Here is a 20,130-nt window from a genome sequence, read left to right as displayed (position 1 = left end):
TGTTGGAGTGCTACGTGGAGGCTGCTAGGTCGATGGAGTGGGGATGTTGGGTGCAGGTTTTGTTTAGATTGCGAATGCCTGTGGCCATAACTGAAGGGTTGACTGAATTAGGGAGTTGGTGTCAGGTGTGTGGGATAGGTTCTTTTCGCAGGGCTGGGGTAGTTTCGAGTGGGAGTTGGAATTCAATGAGGTGGTGGTCTGACCATGGGACAGGTATAGTAGTGCAGATTGTTTGTTGAAGCTCTGCAGTCGGGTCTCTAAGGGGTGAAGATTAAGTCTAGGATGTTGCCTGCTGAGTGAGTAGGGGTGGTTACAGAGTGGTGAAATCCCAGGTCGGTGAGGGAGGAGAGGAAGCTGTCACTTTGTCCTGAGGTGTTGGGGTAGTCTGGGAAGTTGAAGTCTCCCAGGATGGTCATGTGTTTGTGTGAAATGGATAGTTCGGTAATGAAATTGAGGAGGGACTCTAAGGCTTCTGCTGGGGAGTTGGGGGCTCTGTAAAGTAGTATGGGGTGATTTTTGCATTTGTGGCCTATGGTGAAAGTAAGAGCTTCTAGGGTGGGAATGTTGATAGAGCTTATCAGTTTTGGTGTGGTGGAGGTCTTGACAATGGTAGTCACTCCACCTCCTTTCCCAGAGGTGTGTGAGCAGGTTAGGGCCTGGTAGCCTGGAGGACACAATTCGCCTAGTGCAATACCATTGTTGTCTTGGAGCCAGGTTTCAGTGATCATGAGGACATCCCAAGTGTTGTCACAGATGAGGTCATGGAGGAGGAAGGTCTTGTTGTTAACTGATCTCGCATTGATGAGTGCAAGTTTGAGAGTATTGCTGGAGGGGGCTGGTTGGGAGGGTAGGATGGGGATGAGGTTGGCAGGGTTCCTGGTACGGTTGTTTTTGTGTTGGGAGGTGAGATCACTGTGTCTGCCTTGGCCTGAAATGATGGGGGATGGTGAAGTATAGTGTTGTAAGGAGGGTTTGGGATGTGGTGGGAAGGGGGGTGGGGAAGGGGGTGGCCTGGAAAGTTGGAGACATGATAGGAGTGGAGATGGTTTGTGAGGTCACGTGTTATGAGTGGAGTCTTAGGTTGCTTTTTGGTTCACGCTAGTAGCCTTTCGTCCGGGCTGCTGATGAAGGGGCTTGTCTTGCAGTGGGGTAGACTTTGGAAGAGTCTTTGAAAAGGTAGCACCACAAGGGGGGCGGAGTTGGTCTCCCATGCCTTACCTGCTGAAAGGAGCTGTTTTGGGGTTTGTTTTTGTTTTTTTTTTGTTCATAGGTGAGGCGGCTCAGCAAGGGCTGTTGGGGGTGGAGTTGGTCTCCCACACCTGGCCAACTCCTTCCCTTCGGGCTGGAGCCGAGTGGAGAGTTGGGGCTGTTTTTTGTTTTTGTTCAAAGGTGAGGCGGCTCAGCAAGGGCTGTTGGGAAAAGTGGTTCAGCAAGGGCTGTTGGGGGCGGAGTTGGTCTCCCACACCTGGCCAAGTCCTTCCCTTGCAGCAGGAGCCGAATGGAGAGTCGGGGCAGCTCCTGATAGCAGTGGAGCTGCCCTGCCAAGGAGACTGTTTTTTTTTTCAAAAGGAGCCGAGAAAAGCGGCTTCAGCAAGGGCTGTTGGGGGCAGAGTTGGTCTCCCACGCCTGGCCAACTCCTTCCCTTGCAGCAGGAGCCGAATGGAGAGTCGGGGCAGCTCCCGATAGCAGTGGAGCTGCCCTGCCATTTTTTTCAAACAAATGCCAAATTGTGACAGAGGAAGATACTGGAAGATACCATTTTTAGAACAAACTCAAATCTATATAAATCAGACTTCAAGCCCCTGCCTCCTCTTTTTTTTATTCCTCCCTCAGCCTTTCACACCTCTACATCTACCATTAAGAAACACAGGACATTCATTTATACATATACTCTCTGCTCTGCTCTCTTACATACATACATTCTGACCCCCAACCTCATTTATTCAGGCAGGACGTAGACAGACACCCACACACTGCAGCTGCTTTGCAATCAATATATTCTCTTTATTTGTAATAAGTCCATTCTTATATTATATGCCTTTTCTAAAGCATCCCTGGCTGCTGTCTTTTTTTTTTTTTTTTTTTTTTTATAAATCTTTATTGATTTTCCATTACTAACAAAAAGTGCAACACAATATTCATATCAGTAACAATAACAAATAAGCACTTAAATTCAATCAGTATCAATGCAACGATATAAGCCCCCCACCCCACAATTACAGCAAGGAATCACACTAAAGATATATCCCTCCCCTCCCTGCCCCCCCTGGATGTGCCTGAATTATATCAACAAAAAGAAGGATAAAAGAACTATAACAATTATACAAAATACGTTAATGGACCCCCAACTGTCATTTTCTCATAACTATAGTTTAACCATAAGCTTGCCCACCAAAAAGAAAAATTAAGACGATCACAGTTTTTCCAATTTCAAGTTATCATCTGTATGGCTACCCCAGTCATAATCTGAAATCTGGCTGCTGTCTTGATAATTTACTTCCCACTAACTCTGAGGCCTGAACCCGGGATGCAAAACAGAATACAAAATACAACAAATTACATCTTAGACCACCAACCATTTTAGTAGCCTTCCTCTGGACCAACTCCATCCTGTTTATATCTTTTTGAAGGTGCGGTCTCCAGATTTGTACACAATATTCAAAACTAGAATTTTAGCCCGTTACATTAATGGGTGCTAGAAGTCTGGTCAGCTCTCGTAGTCCCTTGCCGCCACCCTCCCTTCCCTTTCCGCGGTCCTGACTCCAAACCTGCCGACTCCAGCAGCGTCTGCAGCACTGTACACATGCTGCTTTGGGGCCTTCTACGGCCCCATGCATCGTTCTAGCTTTCATCATTGCCTTTTCAACCTGTTTGGTTACCTTAAGATCATCACATATTATCATGCGCAGGGACAGAAATCAAACCCATTCCTTCTGGAATCCAACCCGTCCCTGTCCGCTCTGCTGGAATCCAATCCATCCCCGCTAGAATCAAATCCTTCCCTGCCCGTCCCTGCAAGTAATCTCTTCCATCCGTACCCATTCCCATCTACTTCAGAAGTAGTTATTTCATTTAATTATTCTACTGAATTAGAGACTTTGGTAGAGACCCATTTACAAATAAGCAAAGACACTTTATTAGTTTGGAAATATTAAATGGGAAGAATACATACTTTGTAAATGGGTCTCTGCCAGAGCCTCTAATGTAAGTATAAAGTATAAATACTCCAGCTGATGAGAACCCTCAAGCTATGTCAGCTGAAGACTTCCTCTGAAGGTGCCCAAAAATCCCTTTTACCAAGCTTGGCAGGCAGCAGCAATATCCCTAAGCCACAGTTGCTGGCACCTCAGTGGCTCAAGGATGCTTGGTATAAGGGAGTTCTTGCCAAACTTTGGAAGAGGTCTTCAGCTGGTAGTGCTTGGGATACCCACCAGCTACAGCAAATAAAAACTGGAGAAATAAAAACAGAAATGCATTTCCTTTTCTGTTGAACACAATACAAAGACATGTGCAATTTACTCGTACATTTTCCAAAGCTAACGTGTTTCAGACAATAAATCCCCTTTTTTACCTTTGTTGTCTGGAGATTTATTTTTCCATGAAGTTCCAGTTTCTCTTTTTTCTGCTTTCCTGTCTTCTGCAAATTCTTCTTCAAGCAGCTGCTGTCCATTGGTTCTTCCTACCATTGTCCAGCATTTTCCCCTCTTTTCCCTCCCTCTCACTGTACAGCATCTTCACTGTCTTCTGCCCCTGGATCCATCTCCCTCTTTTTCTCTCCCCACTCATGCACAACATTTCTTCCTCTTTTCTCCACCCCTATCTGCAACATGTCTCCCTCTCTCTCACTGTCCACCATCTCTCTCCCTCTCATTTCCTACCTTGTTGCAAAGGGAGTGGGAAAAAGAGAGAGAGAGATCCAGGGTGCATCTCTCTCACCCCTATACAGCCACATCCAATATTTTTCCCTCTCTCTTCTCCTGGCCCTTGGACAGTATTATTTGCCCCACCAACCCCTTGCCCTGCATTTCTCCTTCTATCACCCCTCTGCAGCGCCATTCTGTTTCTCCTTCCATTCCCTCTACCACCATATCCAACATTCCTCCCTCTTGCATCTCTTTCCATCTGTCCCACCCTTCTCTCTCCACCACAGCATCCAATATTTCCACCATGTCCAACAATTATCCCTCTTTCTTCCTTTCCCCATATGCACCATCTCTCCCTCCTGCTCCACACATCTATGTCCAACCATTCTCCCTTTCACTTCCCTCCCCCACCAGCAGCATCTCTCTTTTACTCCCTTCCCATCCTCTAGCCAATACATCATCTCTTTTCCCTTCCTTCCCAAACCCTTCCAGCCCATCCAGCATCTCTTTCCCTCCCTTCCCAACCACCCCAGCCCATGCAGAATCTTACCAGCCTTTCTCTTCAGGCTGACAGCAGCATTTCTTCGCTCCACCAAGCTACCAGCAGCTGGTCCTCACCAGTCACTTGTTCTTGATTGGCCAGCCAGTCGGTGTGTAAGGAGAAAAGGGTAGTGAATCACGTCCTTCCTGCTTTGCATGGCAATTCTCCTCATTTGCATGCAAAGATCGGGATGGGATTGCTACACAGGTTAGTGCATCGGGTCGGAGGGAAATTGGGTCGCAAAGGGCTCGCAAACCGATCAGTACATGATCAGTTTGTTTTGTGAATCTAGCCCTTTATTCTGAGGCTGCTAGTCCATTTGCACTGACATTCCCCGAGATCAAATATGAATGATATGATCTCCCATAGGCTTTTGCTGACATTGGTAAGACCAGCAAATTAAGGCTGGGCTGACACCTTTCACTCTCGCTACGCCACTGGTTGCAGACCTCAGTCTGCTTCTCCTCCATGCAGGCAGAGCTGTACCCTAAACTAGGGGAATGCTTAGCACCAAAATGAAGCAAAAAGAACATGAAAAGGTCACAAAACACTGACAAAAATAAAGAAACAAGCAGAGCAAATCAGAAAGACTCCTTCAGACTTGTGTGCAGAAGGAAAAAACTGAAGGGGGCAGCAGAGCCCTCTGGTGAAGTAGGAGGGATTCAAAAGCTGGAGTGGATTCCTTCTGCTCGGCTCACGGGCACTGGAATATTACCTGTCCGTTCAGAATGACACCTATTGCACTAAAATTATCTTTAGCTGTAGAGACATGAACAAATATTGGCTCTTGAGAATCACAGCTGAGATTTTTTGGTTGGCACTGAAATTTGTTGTTGCAGATTTTCACATTTTGCATCTGTAATTCTTGTTTTAGGTAAAGGAGATGTTTTTGGAGATGTGTTTTGGAAGGAGACAACACTCGCCCAGTCTTGTGCTAACGTGAGGGCACTGACATACTGTGATCTCCATGTCATTAAACGGGATGCCTTACAGAAAGTGCTGGAATTCTACACTGCCTTCTCTCACTCCTTCTCCAGAAACTTGATCTTAACGTACAACTTAAGGAAAAGGGTAAGATCACACTTCATCTGCTGCTGTGGAAATAGCCCTCTAAAAACATCATTAAATTGATTTATGGCTTGATCCTCATCATTTTAGTCTGTTCTTTTTTTATTTTATCTACAGGTTGTGTATATGCTATTCTTCAACAATAAAAGTTAGATGACAGACAGTGAAATTGTATTTTATAGCATGAAGATGCAAGTAACAAGTTTATCCACTGGAGTAAGTGATTTACTCTGTTATGAGTTTGTTTCCCTTTCATACTTATAAAAAATCAGTTTGGAAGGGAAGGATGCTAGTACATTTGGACGTTTAATTCCATATTCATCTGTTGTGCTACGCGTAAAGATAAAGACAGTGCGTGATTTGTGGCCTCTTTAGTCAAGCCTCAGTAGCAAGTGCCACATGGCAAATGCACCGAAAGTCTATTCAATCCCTATGGGTATTTGGCGCATTTACTGTGCCAGCCCATGCTATTCGTTTTGATAAAAGAGGCCCTTTGTCTTGAATCTGTACTTTTTTTTTTTTTTTACTGGTTTGCTGTTATATAGATGCAGCTAAAAATTGTACATTTCATAGAAATTCCAGATAATGGAGTGGTGTTTCTCCCATTGTCTATAGCTGTCCATACTGTATACTATAAACTGCAATTAACCTTATGCAGTTGGTTCAGATTGCTGTTGCATTTCGACAGTGGTGCAGGGCAGGGCCGGATTTTCCTATAGGCTAACTAGGCTTCAGCCTAGGGCCTCAAGATCCGTGTCACATTTTTTATAAAGGTTAGTACCAATAACAACATGTTTCATTTAACATACTGATATATATCACAGTAATGATGTATTTTATTATCTCTCATGTAATTTACAAACTTAAAAATGGGAGGTGAAAGGGCCTCATAAGTGGAATAGCCTAGGGCCTCTTTTTATCTAAATCCGGCCCTGGTGCATGGTGATGATGCTTTCTGTCATATGAGAAAATGTGTCTTGTTCTGCCCAATATAACCTCTAAAATAGCCTGCCTATAGAGGGTGATCAAAAAAAAAAAAAATGCTCAGAGATATGAAACTCTGAAGGGAAGGCTGAAAAACCTCCCTATGATAAAGAGTTCACCTTCCAGTCATTGCAACTTCATAAAAATTTTTGATCACACACTCGAAGACTGTGATAAATAGCTTAGTTTGATATTAAAGTCTTTCAATTGTTCAAAAAATAATATCTTCTCTCTCTTCTTATGTCAATCATGCAAACGTCACTGCACTTCTAGGGTGATAATGCTTTCACTTAGCTTGTAAACAGGGTTTATGGGGTCCTCACGTGGCCCCGTTTCAATCCCTGCTTCAGGAGACCCGAATGGTGCTTGTTCAAAAGAGTTCTTGAGTGCTGTTCGTTGTGTAACTTGGTGACATGTAATCACATCGCTGCTGGGAAGTTAATAAAGTCAATTCTGAATGTTCCAACCGCCAGGTTTTTCAGCCTTCCCTTCAGAGTTTCATATCATTTATATTTTTTTTTGATCACCCTCTATAGGCAGGCTATTTTAGAGGTCAGTTGTTTTCTAATTATATTGCAATCTCTTTCTGACCTTGATTTCATACCTAGTATCCCTGAATTTACTAAAGGCAATATAACCAATAGGCAGTCTTTCAAATAGTATGAATTAACTGGCTGTATTTCTTTAGCTGTGAATCACTTTGCTGAAGACTTTAAAGAATTGGGCAGTTACTGGGTTATTCTGTGTGAAGCATTCATTTTGGGTGATTTAGGCTGCCCTGTTTGTAGTAAATTGTGCAAAGATTATAATTATGCAGTGAAGTGAGATGATGACTGTACAAACAGCAGAGTATTTTTTGTTCCTCTGCAATCTTTTGTGAAATAACCTTACTACCTTTTGTTCACTGGGCACAGACTGAATGTTACATTCATATACATTTGGTAGTTAATGTTTAATTTATCCTTTGTGTACTCTGTTTTAAATGAAAGCATATAAATGCATATTTTTTTCAACCAAATAATTTGAAATATTGTAGCATGACATTTCAAATAATTCACATATTCAGTGCTGCTGTACTTATACTAAATACAGTCAAATGCACAAGTTTGCACAGCTATGAGAAAACCATTTTGGGGGAAGAGGGGATCTTTTTCTCCTCCACTTTAGTCCTCTCTCTCTCAATCCTTACTCTACCCTAAGCAATCTGCTTTCCCCTTTCTTCACCCTCCCCATCTTCTCTTTCTCTCCCACCAGTCCAATTCTCTCTTCCCTTGATCCTCTTCCTCCCGTTTAGTTAGCAGGGACAGAATTGTGCTTCATACCATATCAGCTCCTTTGCTGGCCAAATTCAATGTTGTGGTTTGAATTGCATGAAGATACTAGGTTTCACAAGACTATGGGGCTCTAAATGGTTTAAATCACAAAACTGGAACCCAGATAGAGGATATTGATATGGCATTACCAAGGGGTACATGGCACCTCCAATACATACCAAGCTGGCATATCTTGCCCCCCCTCTTTACCTTCTGCCCCTGGTTCCAGCGGAACCTTTCCCTCTCCTCCTCCTCTTCCAGGGTACAGCACCTCTCCTTTTTTCTCCTTCCTGTGGTCCATCTTTGATATTTATCTGTTTCAACGTCAGCACACCGATTCAATCGAGCAGCCTCAGGGTCTTCACTAGGGCATATCCCACTTCCTCTAATGTAACTTCATGTTTCCAAGGAGGCTGAGCATTGTCTAGCAAAGGCCTCATGGCTTCTCAATTGAATCTCTGTGCTGCCGCTTGCAACAATCAAGATAAATGTCAAGGATGGACCAATTGAATTGCTGCTGCTACTTGTAATATTCAAGGCATGTGAGGACATGCTTCATGAAGGCAGATAGAAGGGTAGAGGTGCTGCTGGATAGTGGGGGAGGACAGGTGTTGCTAGACTCAGGTTAGGGAAGGAAGGGGAAGAGAAAAATGCTGCTGGATTTGGGGAAGAGAGGGAGAGAGAAAAGTACTGCTGGAGGTGGGGGGGAGGACAGGTGCTACTGGACTGGGTCAGAGGAGGGATGGAGAGGGAAAGGTGCGTCTTTAATTGGGTGAAGGGAAAGAGGGATGGGGAAGTGCTGTTGAACTAGGCTTAGGGGAGGGAGATAGAGGTGCTGCTGGAGGTGGGGTGGGGTGGTGGAGGATTTGCTGGATGTGGGGCTAGGGTGAAGGGGAGGTTGGTGTGGAGAGGGAGAGGCACTGCTAGACAGGGGATGGCGAGGAAGAGAGAGAATGATCAGAAGGGAGGGGATAGGGTTACCAGATGTCTGGGAAAACCCAAACATGTCCTCTTTTTGGAAGACTGTTCAGGTGTCCGGATGGATTTTCAAATCCCGGCCACATCTGGAGGGCCTTCAAGTATGAGCAGATATGACTCAATGATGTCGCACACATGAGCACATGCTCAGAGGCCCTCCAGATGCGGCCTTAAATCAAGGAAGATGAAACAATGTTTGTGTGTATGCAGGGCTAGGGTGGAACAGAGCAGAGCTTGGGGCAGAATGGGGCAGGTCCACATGTCCTTTTTTCCATTAAGAAATCTGGTAACCCTAGTGATGAGGATGGAGAGAAACCAAGCTGTAGGAGAGGGAGAGATGCTGTATGAAAGAGAGAGAGAACATAAGAATAGCTTTACTGTGTCAGACCAATGGTCCATCAAGCCCAGTAGCTCGTTCTTAGGGCGGCCAATCCAGGTCATTAGTACCTGGCCAAAACCCAAAGAGTAGCAATATTCCATGCTACCAATCCAGGGCAAGTAGTAGCTTGCCCCATGTCTTTCTCAATAACAGACTATAGACTTTTACTCCAGGAAATTGTCCAAACTTTTCTTAAAACCAGCTACACTATCCGCGCTTACCACAACCTCTGACAATGCGTTCCAGTGCTTAACTATTCTCTGAGTGAAAAAAATATTTCCTCCTATTTGTTTTAAAAATATTTCCCTGTAAGTTCATCGGGTGTCCCCTAGTCTTTGTAATTTTTGACTGAGTGAAAAATCGATCCATTTGAGAGAGAGAGAGAGAGAGAGAGAGAGAGACTGGATTGAGGGGGGAGAGAGTGTGTGTGTGTGGAGAGGGGGGGTTGCAAGGAAGAAAGAGTGACTCTAGCCTTAGGATGGGGGGTGGGGTTGAAAGGGAAGGACAGAGGAGAGGGGATACGGACACAGTACAGCAATGTTGGAAAAGGTGTGAGATAGGGACACTGAAGGCAGATGCTGATTATGGAGGGTGGACAGGGACAAGGACAGAGAGGGAGAACAGGACAGATAGGAACACAGAAAGATGATGGATGGTGGACAGGGAGTGAGAAGAAATATCCAATGGATAGGAGACCTTGTAAAAAACAGAAGAAAAGAAAAGCTGAAGGGAGACACTGGGACTAAAGCAAATTAAACACTTAAAATAAAATGCTCAGACAAAAAAAGGTAGAAATAAAGTATTTTATGCTGAAAATTAATTGGTATGTCAGCTTTGGAACTGCAGTGCACATCTCTTATATTTTGTTAATATTGCTATACATGTAGAGTCTGACTTCTTGAAGTTTCCAGTTGTCTTTCTGGCTTCATGTCTACATTACTCATATGTGATTCCATGCTTCATATTTGTTGAGAGTCTTCTGTACTTTGCACGTGATACTATGTTGTGGTGTTTCTGTGTAGAGATCTTATAGCAGTCCCATTTGTTTTGTTTTCTCTTTAGGTGGTGGTGTATTGCTGTTTTAGGGCAGTGTTGGCTTTCCATGCATAAGGTGCTTGCTCTTTGAGTTCTGGGAATTAGTGCTGTTATGCAGTGGCGTGGTAAGGAGGGATGGAGGTTAGTTCACCCTAGGCCAGGGGTGTCAAAGTCCCTCCTCGAGGGCCGCAATCCAGTCGATTTTTCAGGATTTCCCCAATGAATATGCATGAGATCTATTAGCATACAATGAAAGCAGTGCATGCAAATAGATCTCATGCATATTCATTGGGGGTGCCAGTACCCAATCTCCTCTCCGCCCTCGCTCCTTCCCACTTCTCCCCCTACCACGCGCATACCTTCACTTCCCCACCACCGTACCTCTAGCTCTTTGTTGGGGCGAGCAGCAACTCTTACCTGCTGCTCGCATCAGCATCGGCTCTCCCCCTCTGATGTCAATTCCCAACATCCCCCTGACATCCTCCACATCCCCCCTCACATCCAGACATCCCCCCTGATATCCCGACATCCCTCTGATATCCTGTACCTCCCCTGATATCTTCGCCTACCCCATATCCCCCCAACATTCCTGGCCCCCCTCCCACATTCCCAGAAGCACCCCGTACCTTTGGCTTCATGTATATTTCAAGACTAGAAACCTTTTATGAGCTTTGATTTTTCAGTTCCATTTCAATCCAATCATGTGGCAGCAGTCTTTTGCAGATGCTGCAAAGAATTTATTCTGAATATTGTTCCTGAGAGTTAATGGGTTTACATAATTACATTTAATAAATGCACATTGTAGGTTATGCTTGCAATTACTTAAGTGACTTTAAAGGACAAAACGACAGTTATTGAAAGATATGGTCGCATCATTTCAGTGCTGTGCCAGAGTTAACCAGTAAAAGTTTTGTGTTCTTCTCTGTCAGGAGGACTGGAAACTATAGTTTGCATATTACATTTATGCCATAAATTAAATGTGACCTTTATATTGCCTTTATAGGTTTTGTTCCACTGTGTATATATACAGTAAGTAGGAGGGCAGTTTAAAAGCAGTTGGGTTAGAAGGCATATTAAAATATTGTTCTAATCTAATAATCTAAGCCCTCTTACAGCTCTTACAAGGGGGTGCTGAAAAGTTCTCAGCCCAACCAAGAAGAGCGTGACATGGATATGGTTCAATCAATGGTCTGAAACAATGCCAAAATGTAAAATTTGGTTTCTGCATATTGGCGCTTAACAAAATCAGATAACGCTCTTTTCAGCTACAGTGGCAAAATAATGCTCAGAATTTAGGAAGTTGTTTGGTTGGACTGAGAACTTTTCGGTACCCCCTCGTAAATGGTACTATAGGCTAACATATATTGCCAACAAAGAATCCAGTACATTACTACGGTAATTCCAAATCTTTCTCAGAGGAAATTGCATCTCTCTTTATGTCTATTTCAACTTTTCTTCCTTCCGTGGGCAATCATTGCCAGGATACTCAAGAACTTTAATGACTCCCAGAATCTTCAAGAGATCTAAGTTGAAAACTGTAGCTGCATGAGTGAGGGTGTGGGTGCAGAGCCTCAACAGACAGAGCTACTCAGAAAGGTGAAAGTAAAACAAACACTTTATATTCAACAGAATATAACTGTGATAAATTTAAGAATAAGAGTCTCTTGGAGTACAATTATAATCTCCCTGCAGCTCAGTCCCTGACGGGGCTTCACAGGTTGCAGTAGTCTTTGTCTTCACAGTTAACCCACACCAGGCCTGACTGTGGCCTGGCCTCAAGGAACAGATTTTCACAAGGTTCTAAGGTAACATTTATTTGGCCTACCTGCATGAAGCTTCTGCTGCATGTGGGATTTTAATATTATATGGCTAAGCTCCAATATGACTCTAATATGGCTCCAATATGGCTGAGCTCCAATATATTTGACTGATTAATAACATTTCCAACATTTCATGGCCGTAAGATAACTAGACAACAAATGTTAAGTCAGTTTTCCATAACCAAAAAGCATTAGATATACTGGTAGATCCACATGGGTGCAGACAGTGGGTTACCAGGCAACAAAAATATAGAACTCTTTTTTTCCGTAGATATAAGGGGAATTCTGGATTATAAAAAATTTTGAAAATTACTCAAAAACTATGGCCACCTTTTATCAAAGTATCAATTTGCAATTTTAAGTTTAGTTTTTATACCTTTTATCAAGCCACATTAGGGTTTTTTATTGCTGGCCGCTGCGGCAAAAGCTCCGACTCTAGAATGTGCCCAGAATATTGCTATTTCTTTACTACTATTTATTAATTCTATAGTGCTACTAGACACATGCAGCGCTGTACTTTAAACATGCAAGAGACAGTTCCTGCTCAAAAGAGCTTACAATCTAATGATGACAGACACACTGGAGAAAAATGGTAAATCAATATATGCTCATATAGGAAAATACAGAGGTGGAGAGGGTAGAGGACAACAGAAGGAATGACAAGCAAGGTTAGGACTTAAAGCTTTGAAAAAGTAGGCTTTCAGAGATGGAGCCCGATGTACCGAGTCAGGCAGATTGTTCCAGGCATATGATGCAGCATGACAGAAAAGATGGAGTCAGGAGAAGTAGAGGAGAAGGGTACAGACAAGAAAGACTTGCCCGATGAGCGGAGTTCCCAGGGCATAGGGAGAGAAGAGAGAGGCAAGATATTGAGGAGCTGCAGAGTAGAGATTGACACGGGGGACAAAATTTTTCCCATCCGCACAGGAACTCAATTTCCCCATCCCTTTGAGTCGGTACGTCAAGCTTCATCTTTGGCAGTGTTCAAATTCAGGCTAATAGCCCACTTTTCAAGGCTGCTTTTAACTCGTAACTCCAACCCACTTCTAAAGTACTCGTGCCAATTTTGTCACTCCCTCTGTCATTTCTTACCCCCAATTGTCCTGTTTGTCTGTTTGACTAGATTGTAAGCTCTGTTGAGCAGGGATTTTCTCTTAGGTGGTTAATGTAATGCACAGCACTACTTGCCTCTGGCAGTACTATAGAAATGAGTAGTAGTAATAATAGTAAGTACCTGGCAAGATCCCACAGATTAAAACAGATTTTATGCTGCCTATCCTAGGATTTTCCCAGGTCCATCGTAATATTGCCTTATGGACTTTTTTTTTTTTGTTTGGAAATTGTCTAAACCTTTTTAAAACTTGCTAAGCTAACTGCTTTCACCACATTCTGTGGCAACGAATTCCAGAATTCGATTATACATTGAGTGATGAAATATTTTCTACAGTTTGTTTTAAATGTATTACTTAGTAGCTTCATTGCATGCCCCCTGTCCTATTATTTTTTGTTAGAGTACACAAGTAATACACATCTATCCATTCTACTCCACTCAGTATTTTATAGACCTTTATCATATCTCCCTCAGCCATCTCTTCTCCAGGCTGAAGAACCCTAGCCTTTCCTCATAGGGAAATCATCCCAGCCCCCTTTTTCATTGAGTTGCCCTTCTCTATACCTTTTCTAATTCTGCTATATCTTTTTTTTAAGCTGCGTGACCAGAATTGCACACAGTATTTGAGGTGCGTCCATATCATGGAATGATACAAAGGCATTATAATATTCTCATCTTTGTTTTCCTCTCCTGATAATTCCTAACATTCTATTTGCTTTCATAGCTGCCACTGCACACTGAGCTGAGGGTCTCAACATATACTCTACGATGACACCTAGATTCTTTTGCTGGGCTGTGACTCTTAATGTGGAACCCTGCATCATGTAGCTATAGTTCAGATTCCTCTTTCTCACATGCATCACTTTGTAATTGCTCACATAAAACATCATCTGCCATTTTGATGTCCAGTCTCCCAGTCTTGCAAGGTCATCTTGCAATTTTTCACAATCCTCTTGTGATTTAACAACTTTGAACAACTTTGTGTCATTAGCAAATTTAATTATCTCACTAGTTATTCCCATATCTAGATCATTGATAAATATGTAAAAACCAAACAAACTGCGGTTCCAGCATAGACCCCTGGGGAACCCCACTATTTACTCTTCTCCATTGAGAATATTGAACATTTAATCTTACTCTCTGTTTTCTATCTCTTAACCAATTCTTAATCCATGATAACATATTCCATATTCCATGACTTTCTAGTTTCCTCAGAAATCTTTTATGAGGTACTTTGTAAAATGCCAGATACTCAAAAACCAACTCACCTTTATCCACATGTTTATTCACCCCTTCAAGGAAATGTAGTAGATTAGTGAAGCAGTATTTCCCTTGTTGGCTTTTTCGCATCCACCCATGCCTATGTATATGCTCCGAAGTTTTGTTCTTTATAATCTCTACCATTTTGCCTGGCACCAGCATCAGAGTCACCAGTCTATGATTTCAGGGATCACCTCTGGAACCCTTTTTAAAAACTGGGGTTACATTGGCCACTCTCTAATCTATTGGTACCGTGCTGGATTTTAAAGATAAATTACAAATAACGGTCTATGATTTATTTTAGCTAGATCTGTTAAAATAATTTTTTTGAGATTTGTAATCTTGTTTTATATCTGTTGGGGGAGATTTTAATGTAATGTTTAATTGTACTACTATAAGCTATCTTGAGTCAGTCTTGCTATGAATGAGCCTCATATAAATGGAGAAAAAACCCAAACATACGTTCATGTAAATAGAGATTTCATAATGCTGTTAATTTCACTTGGAGATGGTCTGGAATGCATAGATTTAAAGGAAGTGAGCTTTGAGTTGGCCAGAAACAGCATATTTCTCATTTTAGAATGGGAATACATAGATTGCCTAATGTTAGATGCAAGGTTGATACACACTAAGCATGGATTTTATAACAAAAGTTGCTCTCATGTCAAAGTTAGTATTTTATAACCTGCATACATAACTGCTTGGCATGCCCCTGACCTGTCTATACCCTCCCAGGTCCATGTTTCCCTTTGGAATTGCATGCTCTGACATTTGAGCATGCAACTTACAGAACGCTAATTAAGAGCAGTTACAAGTATAACTGCAAATCAGTGCCAATTTATACCAATTATAGCTGAGTATTGGTTGTTAAGGCCAATTAGCATCTAATTAACCTATTCAGTTACATGTGCAACTGACGTTATTCTATAATCTGCACTCACACAAATTTGTACACTAGATGGAAACTTGGATGTACAGCTGAATTTACATTCTTCGCTTGTATTTGTCTCTTTGTTTCTATCTTTAGTGGTGTTAATGACCTGTCCCATTCATAATACTATGACCTTCAATTAAATATAGTATAAAGCAACTTGTCTCCTAACCATTTCTTCTTGCAATATAAATCTTCAAAGCTCATCATTCTTATTACTCTGTCATCTTCCCTGATTTATATTGCCCGTGTATTATTATAGAATGCTTTCTTTACTTGAGCTATATGTTATATTTGAACTGGAAGAAATCAGAGGATAGAATTTGTCATTATGACATGATCTCTTGTATGATTCATTTTCTGGTTGCTACCAATTATCAGATTGGATTCAGGGGACAAGTTAAGTTATCAAATCTACTAGCAAAAGATAAACCCTCTAGCCAGCAGGCACAATTAAACAACCTCCTGTCCTTACCCCCACCTCCACCTCCACATCCACCACAACCTTCTTCCTTTTGTCATAGAAAAGCCAATTTTTAAAAGGTTCTGCCTATTTAAAGAAGCCTTCTGGAAATCACCCTGTCTCATTATAGTTAAATAAATTCAACACTGGCAAATTTTTAGCCATATCATAAGGAAACATCCTCAGCACATTAGTGCGTCTGAAAACTAGCATTTGGACCTCCAAATCCCGATTTTATAAACCCAGGATATGGACATCTAAAACTGCAGTACAGTGGTACCTTGGAATCCGAACGCCCCAGAACTCGAATGTTTTGGAATCCAAACTTTTTTTTGTAGTAAATTTTGTCTCGGAATCCAAATGCTGCTTTGGAATCCGAACGCCCTGCACATTGTATGTGTGTGTTTGGAATTGTATATGTGTGTTTTTGCCTCAGAATCCGAACTCTGCTTTGAAATCCGAACGCCCTGCACATGTATGTGTGTGTTTGTGCCCCAGAATCTGAATGCTGCTTAATATTTTACCTTAAAATCCAGTATATTTCTTGTTAAAATTTGAGTTTATGGGATCCAGGAACGGATTAATCCAGTTTCTGTTATTTTCAATGGGATAAATTGTCTTGGAACTTGAACGCTTTGGAACTCGAACTGAGTTCTGGAACGGATTAAGTTCAGATTCCAAGGTATCACTGTACATCTTTATAATAATAATAATAATTTTATTCTTATATACTGCCAAAGCCATAATAGTTTGAGGTTGTTTACAATAAGAAGAGCTGAACAATCAGTGAATGGCAAGGAGGCGTGGTCTGGGCATGTTTTGAGCAAGACTAAAGAGGGGGCCAGTATATTAATGTCTGGCTCTGATTTCAGAGAGGGAAGGTACATCTGCATACAAAAAGATGGATGTTATCAGATCTCGTACTTGATACATCCAGATTACAGAAAGGTGCTCTAGCCACCTCCTTAATCCTCCAATAGTTGCAGTCCCTCTCTCTTCCCCAAACATGAAGGGATGCTGAGTTCTCTGTAGCAGCTCCAGAAACTATAGACCAGGGGTGCCCAATACGTCGATCGCGATCGACTGGTCGATCACTCAGACAACCCCAGTCGATTGCAGAGCCAGGTTCCCTTCACTTCTGTTTTTTTCCCCCCCTCCTGACTGGCCCGCCTCTTGAAGAACGCTGGCCAATCAAAAGTCAGCTCATTCAGTCCCCGCCGCTCTCCAGGCCCCCCAGGCTGCTGCTGCTGGTGAAGGAGGAAGAGGAGTCCTCGGCGCAGAGCAGGCAGCAGAGGGGCGTAACGCGCTCTCGTCCTTCTGGCTGTGGACATGCTTGAAGGAGCGGGGAAGGGAGTCGGGTTTAGATAGCAATCGGGAGGGGTGCAGGTCATAGAGCCGCTGGCCGGGGACGCGTTGATATAGTCAGCACAGGACAGCTTGCCCTCGTTGCTCTCCACGGAGAGTTTGGGCTTGGCCCCATTGGTCCACATCTTGCTGTAGCTGCTGCTGGGTGACATCCGGCTTTCTCCCTGGCCTCCCGGTACTTTTAGCAATTCTTGCAGGTTGCCATTGGCCTCAGGAGCTGTCTTCCCTCTGTCGTGGTCCTGCCCCTCCTCTGAGACAGAGGCAGGATTGGGGCAGAGGGAAGACAGCTCCTGAGGCCTATGGCAACCTGCAAGGATTGCTAAAGTACTAGCGATCCTCTCTGCAGGATGCTCCCTGCAGGAATTAGGTCAAAGGATGTGGGAGGGCAGGGAGGAACATGCAGGTCTTCCGGGGGGGGGGGAGGGCAGGGGCAGGCCTTCAGGGGGGAATGTGCAGGCCTTCAGGGGGGAATGTGCACGCCTTTGGGGGGTGCAGACCTTCAGGAGGACAGGCAGGCCTTCAAGGGGTGGGGTGCAAGCCTTCGGGGCCCTGCTGTAGAAATATACGGAGGGAGGGAGGGAAGGGGAGTTCAAAGAGACGTGAATATGCTGGACTTTGGGGGGGGAATAAATAATGGGTCTAAAAACAGAGGAGTGGGTGAGAGATGGTGGATTTAGGGAGGGAAGGAACAGAAAGGAAGAGAAGTTGGACACAAGGGATGGTGTGGAGGGGGGGGGGAAGAGATACTGGATAGGAGGGTAGTTGGAAAATGAAAGGGAGAGATGATGGACCCTGGGGTGGTGGGGAAGGAGGGAGAGATGCTCAATGAAAAGGTAGTTGAGAAAGGTGGATCTGTGGATGGAGATGAAAAAAAGGAAAGATGCCAGACTTCCAGGGAAGGGAAATGAAAGGGGAGGACAGAGATAGAAGATGGATGGTTAGCACAAAGAAAGAAGAAAGAAGGAGACCCTGGCAAGGAAGTTATCAGAAGACAACCAGAGCCTGGGACCAACAAGATTTGAATAATGTCCAGACAACAAAGGTAGGAAAAATGATTTTATTTTCAATTTAGTGATCAAAATGTGGCCATTTTGAGAATTTATATCTGCTGTCTATATTTTGCACTATGGCCCCCTTTTACAAAACCACAATAGTGGTTTTTAGCGCAGAGAGCCTATGAGTATCGAGAGCAGCGCAGGGCATTCAGCACAGCTCCCTGCACTAAAAACCGCTATTGCGGTTTAGTAAAAAGGGAGGGGGTATATTTGTCTATTTTTGTATGGTTATTACTGAAGTGACATTGCATAAAGTCATCTGCCTTGATCTCTTTGAAAAAAAACCCAGAATATAAATGATAATTAACATTTTCTATGCGTACAGTGTACGTTGTGTTTTTTTTAAATTTTATTGTTGGTAGATCATTTTGACTTAGTCATTTTAAAAGTAGCTCGCAAGCCCAAAAAGTGTGGGCACCCCTGCTATAGACTTTCTTTTTAAATGAACTAAAATCTTTCTTTTTAAATTAATTTCTTAATAGACTGCCATGCAGAGTTGAGCAGTGGGTTGAAAATCAGGAGACCCAAATCCAAATCCTATTTCACATCTTTGTGGCTTTTTTTTTTTTTTTACTGTAAGTCTTCCAGGGACAGAAAATATAACTACTGTACCTGATGTATAAGAAACTTGCAAGTCTGAAGGTGATTTCAAATGGGAAAATGGTAAATTTATTACAATTGCAACAATCATTTGGCATATCAAAATCTTAAGGTTATAAATGAAACAGGCCATTCAGAAAGGGTTCCCTTATTGGCGAAAGTGCTGCCAAAAATGAAGTCACTCAACAGAAAAAGTACCTGCATATGATATGTACAGCACTGCATATATCTATTAGCACTCTAGAAATGATTACTACCCTGTTCCCCCGAAAATAAGCCTTAACATGATTTTTAAAGATGCTCCTAACATAATCCCCCCAAAAAACCCTAGTTAAGATCGACTCACGAAGCCCCCCCCAAATGTATCCAACACTACCTGACTCCATCCCTGACACTAGTGCTGCCTAATTTGCTGAAAAAATTGAACTCGTTGATTCAGCAATCCCCATTCCTGCTGTTTTAGGAGGCCTCGGAGCAGAAGTGTGTCAGTCTCATGGTGGGAGGATCGTGGGATTCTGCTGCACAGAGGGAGGGGAGGGAGGGATAGAAAGATGCTACACAAGGGGATGGGTGAGAGGGGAGGAAAGATACTGCACATGGGGGGGGGGGGTAAGAAAGAAGAAGAATTGGGGTGGAGGAGAGGAAAGGAGAGATCATTGTTGTACATGAAAAAAATAAGACATCCCTGAAAGTAAGCCCTAGTGCATTTTTAAACCCAAAATTAATATAAGACATTGTCTTATTTTCAGGGAAACATGGTAGTAGAAGGGCTGTGGTGATTGTTTCAGAGGAAATAAGTGAGAGGGTGGGACAAAATGAATGAATATTGCCTTTTTGCAGAAAACCCTGAATGTTGTCGTTTTCAGACAAGATGAGACCAAAAGTAGTGGTGGGCCAATGAAGTTCCAATCAAATTATGTTTTAGGCTGTTTTTCCTGCACTCAGATTTTTACTTCAATTGCCATTGTTTTTTTTGTTTTTTTTACAGTGCTTTGTTGTCAGTGAATTTGGTCTTTTGCACAATAATATCATTTTTCTCACCTTTGGCATTGACCTTCACTTTTGTAACTCCTGAGGTACCAAAATACGGTCTCTGTCAGGTCTTTTCAGCTGTTGGTGTCTTGTGAATAAAAGAGTTTTCTACACAAAATTTGACTGGAACTTCATTTTGGTCTCACAGAATAAGTTCCAAGATATGAAGAGGGTAATTTTCTAACATGGTGATTAGGTTTAGAGGTGAAGAATGTGCCCATTTTATAAGGATACAAAGGCACGCATATGACTTTATAGAGTACTGTACTACTATCATTAAGCCTGCAGAAATCATGTCTAGATTGAAGTTACAAACATTTACACTTGCTTAG

General features: G+C 42.8%; 1 protein-coding gene across 5 annotated transcripts in view; it reads left to right on the top strand.

Moving 5' to 3' along the window:
- Nucleotides 1-20,130, top strand: part of KCNH1 (potassium voltage-gated channel subfamily H member 1) — a 487,752-nt gene that overhangs the window by 266,251 nt on the left and 201,371 nt on the right. For 3 of the 5 annotated variants that reach the window (XM_033939452.1, XM_033939451.1, XM_033939450.1), the window contains one exon: nt 5,279-5,475. In XM_033939452.1, coding sequence (XP_033795343.1) covers nt 5,279-5,475 — 197 coding nt within the window. Of the gene's footprint in view, nt 1-5,278; nt 5,476-5,589; nt 5,689-10,188; nt 10,393-20,130 lie in introns of those variants that run through there. The other 2 variants (XR_004538933.1, XR_004538934.1) reach the window with 2 other exon arrangements.

Source organism: Geotrypetes seraphini, chromosome 3, assembly GCF_902459505.1.
Source record: "Geotrypetes seraphini chromosome 3, aGeoSer1.1, whole genome shotgun sequence".
Classification (NCBI taxonomy): domain Eukaryota; kingdom Metazoa; phylum Chordata; class Amphibia; order Gymnophiona; family Dermophiidae; genus Geotrypetes; species Geotrypetes seraphini.
The sequence above is the reverse complement of the archived record's forward strand: the minus strand, read 5'-3'. Positions and strand labels throughout refer to the sequence as shown.